The sequence below is a fragment of the Periophthalmus magnuspinnatus genome, chromosome 16 (genome assembly GCF_009829125.3).
Source record: "Periophthalmus magnuspinnatus isolate fPerMag1 chromosome 16, fPerMag1.2.pri, whole genome shotgun sequence".
Taxonomy (NCBI): Eukaryota; Metazoa; Chordata; class Actinopteri; order Gobiiformes; family Gobiidae; genus Periophthalmus; species Periophthalmus magnuspinnatus.
In genome coordinates this window covers 23,108,766-23,123,704 of record NC_047141.1, presented here as the reverse complement: position 1 = coordinate 23,123,704, position 14,939 = coordinate 23,108,766, and the positions used below count along the sequence as shown (strand labels likewise).

Genomic DNA, 14,939 nt, shown 5'->3' with positions numbered 1-14,939 from the left:
CATGACAAATGGTACTTGCTTAATTAAATATTTAATGTAGATCTTACAGCTTTAGCAAATGTTCTGGAGAAGGGTCACCCACCTCCTATAGTCTTCATGAAGATGTTATTGCTCTGCCTGTAATGTTCCACAGTATGGCATTAAACAGCTGACACCAACCGGCCAGGTTACATGTCAGATGTATGGAAAGGCAACCCTGCTGTGTATGTATTTTTGGGCAATAAAAACAACCCTAATGAAATAAATACAAGATACCTTTTAATGCCATACTGTGGAACATAGTAAAAGGAAATTGAAGTCTGTCAACTGAACCCTACCTGGACAACTGAGGAATTACACAGACAAACTGTGGAATATTATGGCGGAAGCAATAACATCTCCAGGGAGATGACAGATCCTTGGTGAATCTAGTCACAGTATACTTATGCTAAACAAAAATATCCAGCATATGCAAAACATTGGCGAGGGACAATGACCACCCAAGAAGGAAGATGTAACATAAAAAGTGTTTGTCCACATTTTAGTGTTACCTCTAAGGGAGGCAAAGATTGTGTACTCATTTTATCAAACTTACTTCATACAATCAGGACATGCAATTTAGAAAGTAGAAGATTAGAAAGTACGTTATTACTGAATGCCTTGTTTAATCTCATACAGTGCTCGTCCTGGGAGACTCTCAGTGGCACTTGAAACTGTGGTTTCACAGTCATTTCTAAATAAAGAAAAGGTGTCCTGGTACAAGCAGTGAGTCAACAGTGGGAATGATGCCCAGGAACCTGCTGGTGTTGGTGCTGGAGTGGTCAGACCACACAGCAAAGTGAAATCACATTTATAAAAACAGGCCTCAAACTGCACACTGTGGTTAACAGTGTGGGGGGCAGGAAATGATTTGTTCAGCTCTAATGATCTAAAAAGGGAGAGAAAATTGTTCATTTTGTACACTTTTTATGTTGTAAGATGTTTGTAACATCAAACTGATAAAAAAAAACAACTCAGTCCCTCTGTAGTCATCTGTTTGTTTTCACATCACAAAAGAGTCGCCAAATAACGATGTATAACCATTTTTTTAAATTTTTTTTTTAATTGCTATGGTAACAGTCTTATATTTTATCATTCTGAAACCCATAGATTGAAATGTAAAAGCAATATACGCTCATACAAATTCATACCTGTGCCCAAAATAAAGGAAGAAAAACAGTGTGAGCTGACATTGAACAAAATAATAAACTATAAATATAGGCCCATAAATATATACACTTAAATATGCTATATACCTGCATATTCCCTCGTGTGGTCAAACAGCAAGTATGGAGTTCAGCAGACACAGCCCAACCTGCAGATTCGAAACAAAATTTCCCATTAGTTTTTCTCAAACTTTTCGAAAAAATTGAAAATTAAAAGTTTGAAAGCTTGCTCGGGGATAATTGGCTATGTTATAACGAACGACCACAAAATCTAGGCTATAATTTTATCCTATCTAAAATCTGTTTCAGAAACTTTATAAACTGCAAAACTATTACACATTTCGCTGAATTTTGCCTTTTTGGTGTTAAAACAACCATGTTATGGATATTAGTGACTGCGCAGCTGGTTAGCCTCTGCAATGCCTTTGAACTCTTAGTATTAAAATTTTTCGAAAAGTCGGGAAAAAATGAACGATTAACTTGTGAAACCTGTGATGGCTGTCGCTGCTGAACTTCATTCGAGCGCTTGTTAGCTCTAAACCAATGAAATATCAGGAAAGTTTTTACGGCTGTCTAACGCTGCTTCTGATTGGTCCCTTTACAGTTGACTCCAGGAGCTACATGAATGATAGGTAGTCATTCATCAGTTTACCCCAGAGAAACTAAGGCTATTGTAGTAGCTTACTATCACCGGAGGTAGACTGAATTAATAATGAAATATCTTTGAGTGTCCAAAAAGCTCTGTATTAATCAAATACATTATTATCATTGTTATTATAAGATTTCTGTACCATTTCAAAATACCCACTATACCTGCCTTACACTTACTCTATGGCCTTAGTGCTTCCTTTTGACCATCCTGAATATGTACTCCTCTTGGTGCCCACTTTTATTTTCATTTCCATACTGAGCAGCGGTTGGTCATCTGCTTGAACGTCTTGTGCGGTCACCACAAATCTCTCAGTGCTGGTTTATTTGCCGTATGCCATCGTACATGAGCTGCAACACCAGATCCAGTTCCTTGGGTGGCACAGGAACAATATGGCAGGACAATCCCTTTTGGACCCTTCTAAAAGTTGGCAAAAGTGAAGTAACGGTCCATGTACTCTAACAGGACAGGGTCATCAGGTGCTCCACATGTCTACAGCAGGGGGCCCAGGAACAGAGCAGCAGCAGACAGGACGTATATGGTCCATCAATGGGTTTGTTTGAACTTCTCAGTGTAGACATATGGCAGCCACTTGAAGGAAGAACCTATGGAAAAATAAACAAAATATTGATTTATGACTTTATTTTTAGCCTTTAGAGTTTTGGAGTAGATGTGGACATTGAATAATACACAATACTGTGACTTTACAGTTAATAAAGCATATATTTGTGAGTGGGGTCATGTGAGATATGAAAAATAAACATATAATAACATGTATTTTTGTGATTTAAATTTAAGTTAAAGATAACATTTTGTATGGGCAGCTTGTACAACATTTCTATGGAAACTAGTCCATTCAATGGCCCGCAATTTAAATTCAAATGTACACAATTTAATGTACTTTATCTTTTAAATAGGCAAAAGTCCTCAAAATGGCAACAGGAAACGGAAACAATTAGAGGCTCATTACAATCTACGCCACTGGTTGGTCAACCCTACTTCTTGTACTTGACTATTACTATTTTTAACTAAGCATTTAAACTTGAGTACAGATTGTGAGTGCTCCACCTTGTTTCTGTCTGTTTGTTTTGGTTGTCTAAGCATTTGCTCTGTAAAATGGAAATTCGCAGTGGCACCTCAAAGTTTTGACGCAAGTACGGGGGCACCTACAAGAAAACACCATGACTACACTCCTGGCGTTATTTATATAGCAGCACAGTTTAAACACATGCTCCTTTATACCTTGTTCATAAATTGACCTTAAAGTGATGACGCACTTCACATTTAATGATTCTTACACTAAAACAGAGAAGATATGTGCAAGTTAAAAATAACCTGCAATTCTGATTTTTAATATCAATACATTTCCATGGACACAGAAGATGATACCACCAGGCCAAGTTATTGGTCAGATCTGTGAAGGGGTGAACCTGCTCATAGTAAAATACATGTTATTTAAGGTATTATGAGCATTACAAACATCTGTAATGTAAAAGATGCAAGATTTAATCAGTTTAATCAGTTTACTTATAATAGCAAGTTTACATTTGGATGGCAGCAACTTTAACCTGCATATGTGTTGTAATACCTCCTATATATTCACTCACCTGACCTTTGAATGTAAAGGTCACTGAGGTGTTCAGATGAAGCCATGGAAACCGGTGACCCTAACCATCCATAATCTGCACATTATATTTACTACAGCAACATTTAGCATTGACACTTGAGCAAGGAGATATTCCACTTCACCTAGGAGAAAAGAAAGACATGTAGCTTTTAAAAGGGCACACAGGGCATTTTAAGGGTTACAATTTACAACACCTTATTATTTGTTGTTTACTCTGTCAGCAAATGAAGGGCACTACCATAAAGCAAGAGAGTGAGAGAGAGTGGACTACGGAGGGTCAATAGGTCTTGAGGCTTGACCCTGAATGTGGCTGCTGCATTTAGGTTTGCCTGGCATTTGATTGGATAGGTTAGATTTTGCAAACTTTTGCAAACTTTTGTTTTGGCTTTTCATTTTTATGTGTTTTTTAATTTTCTTTTTTTTTAAAAAAACAACAAACAAAAAAAACAACCTTATTATATACTTATTAATCTTGATTAATTTAGGTTAATTTGGCCAAGCTTATGATTTTTCCATATTTTTCCTTTAAGAAAAGGATTTGATCTACATGGATTTTCTACATGGATTTTCAAAGCCAAAGTAACAATAGTTAACACAGAGAATATTTGTCTAGATCAGTGTGTGTAGTGTCTAGATGAGGCCCTCATGTTGGCCCAACTGATCATAAGCAGCAAACTACCACCACAAATTCTTGTGCAAACATTTGTTTTGTTTTTTTAAATAAAAATATTAAAATATTAGCCCACGTCTTTACGTTTACGTTTAAGTAATAATTTACTCAGTTCCCTCTACTCCTTTAACAGTCTTTTTCTTTTTGCCATTTTGCTAAAATCCACTGTAGACAGCAGAACGCTAATTGAACGCTAGAGGGCGCTATTGTGTAATCTCCCTCCAGTGACGCCTTGATGTCTTAATTTTCATGAATAAATCTTAGATTATACATAAAAATGTATTTGTTTTTTCTTTTTAGTAAACAGCCACATTAAGGAGCGTCATTTTCTCAGTTAAAAATCCACCAGCTCAAAGTCTGCAGAACTACTCTGAAAACACATGGTTTTATTGAAATTATAAAATATAGTTAAATATTGTCAAGATAATGTTTAAGAATATTGACTTTTAAAAGCCAAAGGGCAAATGTTTACTTTTTATACACAGAATGAGACAGTAACAGTATAGTGTACATGAGGAACAGGGCCCTCATCTTTTATGGGAGGAGGATATCGTGTTTGTTTTGTAGCAGCTGCTGTGGTCACATCCACTCACTCAGAGTCAATAAGGCCCTGACGCTCCACTGTACATCTCTGTTTGAGTAGAAAGAATACAATGATAAACACTGTCAAGTCTCTTTTATTGTGCATTATCTTATGACTGACCCATAGCGTATGTGCAACACTATCACAGTTACAGGTCTCAGAGCTCAAAGGACACATTGTAGTTGCGGTAAACCAAAGATTTTTACGTCCACACCATTAGCTGCCTTTTAGTGGCCAGAGGGTCCAGTCACTTAAAGGGGATTTTGTCTTCATTCTGGCACCGCAAACAAGAGCCCAGTCTACAGCGTGTCGTCTGTAGAGTATAGTCACATCAGCAGTTAAATTTCACACGCCCATGTCTTGTAAGTAGCACCACAACATTTATTTTTCCTTTTACTAATTTTCATCATTCATATATTTCTATCTTTTGGTATCATCAAAAACATTACAGCCCTTGTTTTGAGGTTGAGTTGAGGTTAATCCAAATATTAATATTGCACACATATTTAAAGCTTCAAAATGTTATTTTTTCCACATTTGGATAAAATAAGCACACAAACATGTGTGGCTAAACTTAGTAACTTAGTAAGCCACTGTTGGTACATACAGTATGCAAATCAAATATGATCACAACATGCACAAAGTCACTTATCATTTAATAGGACAACAGTTAATCATGATTTGGTTCATAAATACTGATCAGCCTTTTAGACTTTAAAGCGCTACAGCTTTAGCTTCACTCCCAAACACAAGGCCAGCTCATTCTTTTGTATCTTCCCATCTTTGTTGACGTCACAGTGACGCAGCATTACAGTTCGCAGCTTGTCCAGGTCAGAACCAGTCAAATTGGGCTGAAAAAGAATTAATTGATGTAATTATTAAGAACTATATCTGATTTTGTAAGGCCTATAATATGTATAATACTGATTCATGCATGATCTATGACCAATCTAAACCTTTAGGGGTCACAAGTAGCTAGAGCTTCATTGCTGGTGTGTTTGAATCAATTGACAAGGGATTTAAGACCTGAAGCACTGATGCATCTTTTTAGTCACATGATTCGCCTAGTGTCATGTGACTATGTACTTAAAGTTATAACGTCATTCACTCATGTCACATTCATCCTTTTTTCCCAGAGAAAATTGGAATCATCCCTCAGTAATAAATGGCCAGCAGCATATTATCCAAGATTTGAACCAACAACCCTCACTAATCACAATGCAAGTTTAGCTCACTACCTCGGATTATATTTATGTGATTCTTAGACTTACCCTGACCAGTCCCATCATGTCTTTGACAAAGCCATCCACTTCTGGGCCCTCCAGTGCTCCTGTTTTACTCTGTGTGAATAAATAAATAATAATAAAACATTAATATTTGATATTATGCATATATTATAAGACAAACATGTTTTATCCATGGTAAAAGGAAGTATTAGCACTGGGATGATTGAATGGGCGTGTGGTGAATGCCTTCGACAGAATTAGTGTCTTGGCTTCAGGAGTGAGCTGAAAATATAATGGGCTGTTAATGTGATTTGGTTTAATAGGGGAAGTAACTAAGTGCATTACACGCAGTTTGCATTATTAGCCGAGTTTATGTCCAGCACCTCACAATGCAGCGTGTAACACAACACTTGAGATAAATGTCTGCATCTTAATACTTACAACATCATAATGCGCAAATATCTTTTCAAAGTCTCTCTTCCTCTCCTCTTTACTGCAGGCCTGCAAAGAAAAAGGACATTCATGTGAATATCAATATTTTTGTTCTTTCAACTATGTGAAACTACAACTTACATCCATTTTAAATTGCAGCAGGAAATTTTCTTCTAAAGCCAGGATCCTACAGAAAAATTTGTTACAAACTTAAAATATACAGGCACATAAATGAAGGACTTGCAGCCCATCACCAAGCTATACAGACCTTGCCAAATCATTTAGATCTAAACATCCATCTTTATTCTTGTCAAAGATTTTCATCTGAAACAAACAATATATCAGTGGCAATCTGCAATTGAGACTTTCAATTATATTTAATTTTATGACAACTGGCTATGCATAAGTTGCTGTGACCATGGCATCCATACCATAGTGTCTGTGTATTCATCCATTTTGTCAGATGGCACTTCCTTGTGGTGCTGCTGGAACAGGTCTTTCAAGAATGCCTAAGAGAGGAAAGAGAAACTGAATTAGTTTATTTAAAAAAATCAATATTTATCACCGACTAGTTCACTTTGTACAAACTCTTACTTTGAGCTCCTGAGCGGAGATGTATCCACTGCAGTCAACATCATACTTCCTCCAAATCTACCAAGTATAAATAAGACACATTATATATAAAACTCGCTATTCATAATTTCATTAAAACAAAATGCATTTTAGGTACATTTGCAATTGAGATGTATTTTACATTTATTAGTGGAAAAAGTCAAGGCAAACATAAGACCAGTGTGATCCTAACTCTAGGCATGCTCTGTCCGAGGCTTTGTTAGATAATCACCTGATCTGTAGTTTTAACACAATTTGATCAGAAATAACTGATGTAGCTGGAACTAGTGTTGTCCTAACTATTTCAGTTAGTCACACTCACCTTTTTTGTTGAAAACACCCAAACAGGAGCATGATTGCTTGTATTGATTCAGACTATTTTAAAACTTTTTTTATCAGTGTTTGCTAATGTGTGCATTGTGTCACTGATGAAACTTGCACAAGCTGATGTAACTCGCACAAGCCTTTTCAGGTCTGTCCATACATTTTCAATAGGACTGAGATCAGCGCTTTGTCATGGCCACTCCAAAACATTAACTTTGTTATCCTTAAGTCACTTTGTAACCAGTTTAGCAGTATGTTTCAAATTGTTTAAGGTATGTATGTAAACCTCTGACTTTGAAGAAAGTAATGAAAAATTATGTAAAAAAAAAAAAAAAAAAAAAATCTTCTCATTATTCTGGCATTTAGCAAATAGAAACACTTTTGGTAATCCTAACTGACCTAAAACTGAAAAAGTTTATTTCATGCTAGACAGTGACTTATATAGTGTATGGAAACTTCTGGTTTCAACTGTTTTCATGCCGTACTGAGGAACATTCCAGGGAAAGCTATAACATCTCCATGGAGACAAGCCAATTGTGACCCAAGAACTCACCAGAGTGCACTCTATAGTTTACTTTTTTATATCGTCCCTACTAATGTGAGGATATGCTCCTAGTTTTTGCTTTGTCCTCTTTGCATCTCCTGTGTTCTTACCTGACTTTTCCCGTGACAGGTGACCGTGTTTGGCAGATGACACACCTGTCTTCCATCATCCCATCAGCTGCAGCATAAGAAGCCTGGCTCTTGAACCACTCCTTGCCAGTTTGTTGCTTCTACCTAGTTAGTTAACCTTTGTCTCAGTCTCTGCTTTTTGTACATTTTTGGACTTGTCTTTTCCTGTGTCTGCCTGCCATTTGCCCTCACAATATTCCACAAAACCTTTATAATAAACCACTTACCAACTTCCGCTTATCCAACACGGCCCCGGATAAGCGGAACAAAATGGATGGCACTGACCAACTTACCTGCTGTGATCTGTTTTCTGGGTATTCCTCTTAGTGAAACAGTGACAACTGATGCATTTCTGTGGACATTTTTCAGCAATATGGTGGATTTTGCCAATAATGTCTGTTTTTAATGTTCAATTCCAAACTCTATGAGCATTATTAATTTACTTCATGAACATATTAACATTTGTTTAACCTTCATGAAGTCCACACTGTTGTCCAGAGTCGCCTCTCTGCGGAAAATTAACAGGAAGTTCTCATCCTCGGGCAGGATCATGTGGGCCAGCTATAAAATAGAACAATAAGAAGAATTATTGAAATGTTATATTCATTAAATTTATTCAAATGTCATTCCTTGTAAATTTTACATGCATTTACACTTGACTGTTGCTCTTCCTGGACATACCCATTTGTATGTGTCCTTTTAAACTATAGGCTTCCATTAGTAAATTAAACTGGCCCCATCCACAATCTCATTTAAACACAAGATGGTACTCGAGCCATTTATTATAGGTCACAAAGTACAGCCATGAGTACAGGAAGCGCAATGCACCAACAGCCATGCCAACTTTATGACAGCAGCGGCCTACATCAAATTAGAGAAGAGCAAAATGAACACAATATATCACTTTCCTATAGTCATGGTGGTCAATATATGTAATGTATATGATTGGTCTAAAAGTTTCCTCATATCAACTTTGAGATAAGTAATGATAAGCTAAAAATAAAACAACTGACACATAAGCATGATGTGACAGCATCTTGTGGTTTGTCAACCCTCTGACTTCCTGTCTTCGTGAGAGATGATGTGTGGTGTTTTCTTCTGGTCTAATATAATCTACTTCCAGTAACGATGCCATTAGTGAAACATCTGGCTAGCTTTGGTTGTCATAAAGTGAATCTGCATTGGTCCACCCTTCTGATTTGTTTCTCTGGTTTGGAAATGTCCCCCAAAAGCTGAAAGCATAAAAGGAACTGGATGTAGCCTGCCTTTACTGTAAAAAAAAGGTACAGTCACAACTGAACCTGGGTTGCCCGAGCCTTAACCTGCAGATAGAGGACACATACATTTTTGTTTACACATTTCTCAGTATAAAAAGACCGTGCCTTACGTGAAAACTCAGAACCTCCAACATTCACTCTCTGAGTTGCAGAGGTTGCTCTAGCACTGATTAATGACTGGCTAAACCAGCTGAAAAAATTGTTGCCGTGCATCAAACAAAGATATGGGACTTTATTGAACTAGAGCAACAGATAACAGATGCAATTGCAACCATTGATGAGGCTATGCTACAGTGAACATGGCAAGAAATCGAGTACTGTCTTCATGTGCTTCGTGCCACTAATGGTGCCCATATAGAAGTGTATTAGATGAGGTAAAAAAAAAACCTTTGGAAACCAATGAGCACAATAGAACAAGTGATTAAGATATATTATCAATTGCCTTTGTAATACATTTCTAAAAATTGTAAAGAAATTTTAAGGACACCCTGTATATCAGTAAGTATGAGAGTACATGTTTGTGGTATAGAAACTGTATCGAGTATCAAGCCATTTCATTCCTTCAGAACTGAGTTTGACCATTGAAACACCAGCAATAATAATTAAAAAGTAGTTCTGGGAGCCAGAGTACACATTTCTTCAATACTTTACAAAAATGTGAGCATGGTCACCAGTGAATCTCTCGGTTTTCAAATGGGCATGATTTTCAGGTGAATTAGCCAATCGCAGAAACCCATGGTTCATCCGTATCAGCGAAAAAAAAGGAAAAAATATAACAAGTAGCTGAAAAACATCACAGATTTCTGCAGAATCATTGGGTAAAGCAGTAATCTGAGGGAAATTTTTGTTTATTTGTAAATCACAAGTGACCAATGAGCTCCTTTGTTTTACATGTCACTTAAAACAGCTGATAGCAGATCATGTTTGACCAGGCTTGAGAGGCAACGGAGAGCGTGTGGACCAGACAGATATCAATCTGTACAAAAAAATACAGAGATATCATTCTGGATTTGACAGGAAAATATCTAGTGTCTAAATTGCATGTAAAGGCCGTGTGTGCTCTTTCAAAATGAATGCTTATGACCACTATTGAATAAAATATGAGCAGAAAAAAAGTTGAAACACAGTGCAACCCATAAACAGTTAAAAGGCTTTTGAAGACCTAAAGATGGAGGCATATCTTGATCTAGTGGTTTGGAGGTTTGACAGATATGGATTGAACTGTTTTATGCATTCAGTTCACGTTTAGTGCAAAAAAGTTTTTAGCAGATATACCATATTTGTTTTAGTCACCCCTCATCATATACATTACAAGTAGGATTGTTGCCGTATGACAAATTCAAAACTAAATATTTTGCTCTTTGAAAAGTAAAAAGTCTTCAAAATGGCGCCCATAACAGGAAAATTGTCCTGTGTGGTGTTGTGTGAAACCCAGCTATAGCCTAGTTTGGTGAGTATTCCAGAATGTTTCATATTAGTCATAGGCATATTTAGCATTTTACCAGTGTTTTTCCTAGTATTTTATTGTTTATTTATTTATTTTTTATTGTTGCTACTATGGCAAACCAATTTTCCCTGTGCAGCATAGAGTCTACAATGGTGGAGATAAGATATTATTATAGTCTATACCTCCTCGATTTGCAGTTTGCCATCAGCGGTGACATCATAGGCAGACATGAACCGCTGCTTCAGGCACTGCACTCGCTCTTCTGTCACTTTCTCCTGCACAAACACAAAAAACAAGATCGATTTTCTACCACTGCATGACTCTTACAAATGCAAGATAAGTGGTGCCAAGACCTTTAAGACCTAAAAGTCTTAAAGTCATTACTTCAACAACGCTGTCAGTGAGTAATTGTAAAATTGGTCTCCATGGATACTCCAGATGATTTGCCAAGGTCTTCAGTTTTTATTGGAAGCCAACTTCAGAGTGCGTTACAGTGGGAAGTCCTATAATGTATAATAGCTACATGGACTTAACCAGTTTTGATTAAATGAATAAATACAAAATGAAAACTGGATCAAAGTCTAACAGGAGGCAGTGACACAAAACTTATCTTGTTTAGGAATCAAATACTTTTCCTGTTGAAGTTTTATCTCTGAATAAAGCATGCAATCTGCAGTTTGTACTTTGTAACTAAAATATACACATTTTTGACAGAGCTAAATCACTTTCCATCATTTCAATGTACTGTAACTATAGAAACTGATAGAGCAGAGTCAATTTTTATAACATGACATGTGGCTGTGGCTGCAGACTGTCCGGTTTCATAGCAGAGCTAATTATCCAAAGACACTGTTTTCTGTGCAGCCCAGAGATTGATTCAAGACATTTAAACCTTATCTTAGACACACAATGCATCAAACTTAAAAATGAACAATAATAACACAGCAAACGATAACCAATTAAAACAAAGGCTTGATGTAAAATACATGAACTCTGATGACTGAGTTAAAATATAATTTAATGTACCCATGTTAAGCAAAGCTTTGTATTTATTTAATTGAAAAGAGCCATTGATTAACCACTGGTACAGGATTATTAAAATCATCATCCATCTAATCTGAGGAAGTATATTCAAAGATAAAATGGTCACGAACAAGGCATTAAAAACATATTTACTAAACAAGTGGATCAGAAATTACGTGATTATCCATTGATGCAACAGGGGGTCTATAGCCTGGTGTGCTTGATAAAAGCCACATCAGTAAACCAGGGAGCAGAAACACTTCACTAATAGTATTGCTCCAGGTGTAATTGCCCACAAAGTGCTCAAACACAACATGCATCCTTACCATTAGCAGACACATCTACAGATGTTTATCATGTGTATGGTCAATATGTAACCAGATTAAGAGCTTTTGCCTCCCTCTTTACAGTCAGGCTTCAGCCTTCTCCGTTAGACAGGCAACATCAACCCAGTCTCCACCCAACATGCAGGGTGCACCATATAAGCAAAGGCACATCCTTTTAAGTTTCTCAGTCCAAAACAACGCAACCAGAACAATAAATGAATAAAGAAAGAATATTTAATCACTTGAAACTTGAAAAATATTAATTATATATCAACTTACCTGTGGACCCAGTCTCTTCATCATATGACGGAAAAACTCATCAAGCTCTTTGCCTTCAATATAGCCATTATCTGAAATAAATAAAACAATAAAGTGGAAATAAAAATACAATTTGGCCTCAATACTATATTTAATTTAAAGCCAAAATAATATGAAATGTTCTTAAATACCAATATTTTTCATGTGTTTTTATATGGGAAATGTCCTCACCATCAGCATCAAAGTGTTGCCAGATTTCCAGAAAACCAGCAGCATCTAGGTTATCAAAGCCAGAGTCCATTGTGCGTGTCTGTTTGACGGTTCAAGTCTGACACATGAACACCTGCGGAGAATTTGTCAAACTGACAGTGTCTGAGGCGCACATATGTTGTCACTGTGTAAACCCCGCCCCCGGGGAAAACCAGCCTGTCATACAGACCAGAAAATATGCCCTCTAGTGGTTACAACATGTCACTTGTGACATTAGAAGATCAATACACAGTTTAAAGCTTGTAAAAGTAATTTAATAATAATTAATACGATTTGCACAAAAGATGTGAACAGCAGTGTGACTTAGTGGAACATTAGTCTAAGACAAAATAAAACTCATTGAGACTCATCATGAGCAACACATTTTTTCCACTCAAGGAAAAACAAAACAACATTAGCAGTATTTACTCAACAAAAGCAACAATACATTAATAACTGAATTCACCAACAAAACATACAGGTAATTAATTTCAGAATTTATAAACACAATATACACAATAAAGAGAAAACAACCATGGACCAATGGTCTCCTTTTTGAATTGAAATTATACAAATCCATAAAGTTTGGTACTTAATACCAATGAGACAATTAGCACTTACATTGGGGTAGGCACATGGGATGTCCACATGGCAGACAGCCCATATACAGACCAACAGAAGAAGCACATATATACAAACACCGTCATGCAGTCACACACAAGAGGATGCAATGCTATGCAGCTTTTACTGGCTCCACTTCAAACACTGACCAAAAAAAAGGTGCTCTTTCTGAAGCTGAAAATGATCATTTTGAGAGAAACATAATCTGTGCCTCTGGAGGAGAAGAGGAGCAGCCAAGTGTTATATTCCAAATTGTCCAGAACATTTGGTTCAAATACATTATGAATGCCATTACTGAACAATTGTCAATGGATTAACTGCACAACCAGTACTATTTGCAAACTAAACACCAAATTATTAAATTTAAGAGGTCATAGAAAAAACATTCAGAACATAGCATAGCTAAAGGTGCAACAGTCAGACCTTTGCTCCTAAAGAAGTGAAAAGGCTGCAAGATTTTATCCAATTTGCTATAGAATACTGTGAGCAGACCGCAGCAGCTTGTAGGTTATCACAAGAGAAAATACAGGAGTTAGTGACATCTTTGTTGATTTTTAGCTCATGAAAATAGACCATAGAGAAAAGTTTGATTCTGTATTCAAAAGACATCCCTGAAGTATCAAAGAGGAAAAGTGGAGTGTGGTTTTAGGCTGGAGTTCCCTCAGTGTCATGCTTTTAAACAGAATTAAACTCAGTAAGTTTTAATAGTGAGAAAACTGCAATGGTACGCTCATGTACCAATCTTTAAGTTAGTTTTCATGATACACTGACAAAATGACACTGTTAACTCAGCCGTCATGTCCACAGTGATAAAGATAGTAACAGTGCTAAGCCTTACATGATTTGATATTGCTTAAGTTCTTACACTGTAGTTCTCACAAAGCAGACACGTCATTAGGCCCCTCCATCTCCAGATATTTAGCTACAAAAGAAAGTCCATTAAATAATGACTTACTACAAAGTGGGCTGAGATGCTCAGCAAAGCCTGTGTTCTTCTATAACAAATATGAATTGCATATTGGTAGGTTGTTGAATAACCCAAAAGAACAGAAAATAATAATGATAAAGAAAAAAATATCTGTACACTATAAATAAATTTGACAAAGATTAGATTAGATACAGAAACGACTGTTACAGGGGTCTAGTGCATTAGTATATGGAAATACAGTACTGTGACACTGATGTGGTTGGTCCCTGGGAGCAAGCTACTGGAACACAGCAGAAAGGCATTTATTATATTTAGATTAGTACAACAATATGGTGTGGTGTGCCTTTTGATTCATCAACTGCTCCCAAAACCTTGTATCAAGCTGATTTTTTGCTCAAATGAATCTCCAACATAGTATTTGAGGCATGACATTTTTACACAGTAAAATCAAGGAAGCTCTAATGGCAGTTATGCAGTTTGGTTCACTAGGTAATGGTTGGTTAATATCAAAGGCAATCCTCCTCAAACATGACCTTATGCTTATGGTCTTAACATGTAACCCCTGGTAAAGGTGAAAAAAACAATTGAATTAGTGTTTGTCTGCTGGAAGAATGTCTGAGGTCCAACAGTGAAAGTCCTTCAGTCAGATCAAAATAATTTCATTATCTGCTTCTTCTCCAGAGCCCGGCTTCTTTGCCCCTTTGTCCTTGGCATTTGAGGAGAGCTCCTTAGGCTTGAGAGGACCATGCTCCTCTGAGTTAGTCTGGCTGGAGAGTTGAACAGTCTCTGATGGTGCCTTCACTAGAAATAAAAAAAAAATAGATAATGTCA

At 36.7% G+C, this 14,939-nt stretch overlaps 2 protein-coding genes across 4 annotated transcripts in view; both read right to left on the bottom strand.

The window, feature by feature from the left end:
• Positions 1-4,796: 4,796 nt before the first annotated feature.
• Positions 4,797-12,674, bottom strand: LOC117383916 (secretagogin-like). Its single transcript, XM_033981164.2, has 11 exons — positions 12,542-12,674; positions 12,332-12,402; positions 10,886-10,978; positions 8,451-8,540; positions 6,966-7,022; positions 6,803-6,880; positions 6,640-6,695; positions 6,513-6,558; positions 6,381-6,440; positions 5,985-6,053; positions 4,797-5,564 (listed from the first exon to the last, which is right to left on the bottom strand). Exons 1-11 carry the CDS (start codon positions 12,609-12,611, stop codon positions 5,436-5,438), a joined length of 819 nt encoding a protein of 272 aa, XP_033837055.1. The 5' UTR covers positions 12,612-12,674; the 3' UTR covers positions 4,797-5,435.
• A 138-nt stretch (positions 12,675-12,812) lies between these two features.
• The window catches only part of LOC117383408 (F-actin-uncapping protein LRRC16A-like), a 45,871-nt gene continuing 43,744 nt past the window's right edge, over positions 12,813-14,939 (bottom strand). For all 3 annotated transcript variants that reach the window (XM_055227844.1, XM_055227846.1, XM_055227845.1), the window contains exon 38: positions 12,813-14,909. In XM_055227844.1, the coding sequence (XP_055083819.1) occupies positions 14,752-14,909 (158 nt within the window). In that variant the 3' untranslated portion in view covers positions 12,813-14,751. The remainder of the gene's footprint in view (positions 14,910-14,939) is intronic.

Bases quoted from the DNA above. Each gene is read 5' to 3' on its own strand.
- LOC117383916 (XM_033981164.2), bottom strand. From the start codon at position 12,611: ATGGACTCTGGCTTTGATAACCTAGATGCTGCTGGTTTTCTGGAAATC. The intron at 8,541-10,885 runs GTATAGACTATA...TCTATTTTATAG, and splicing joins GCAAACTGCAAATCGAGGAG to CTGGCCCACATGATCCTGCC. The intron at 6,881-6,965 runs GTAAGAGTTTGT...TTCCTCTCTTAG, and splicing joins TCTCCGCTCAGGAGCTCAAA to GCATTCTTGAAAGACCTGTT.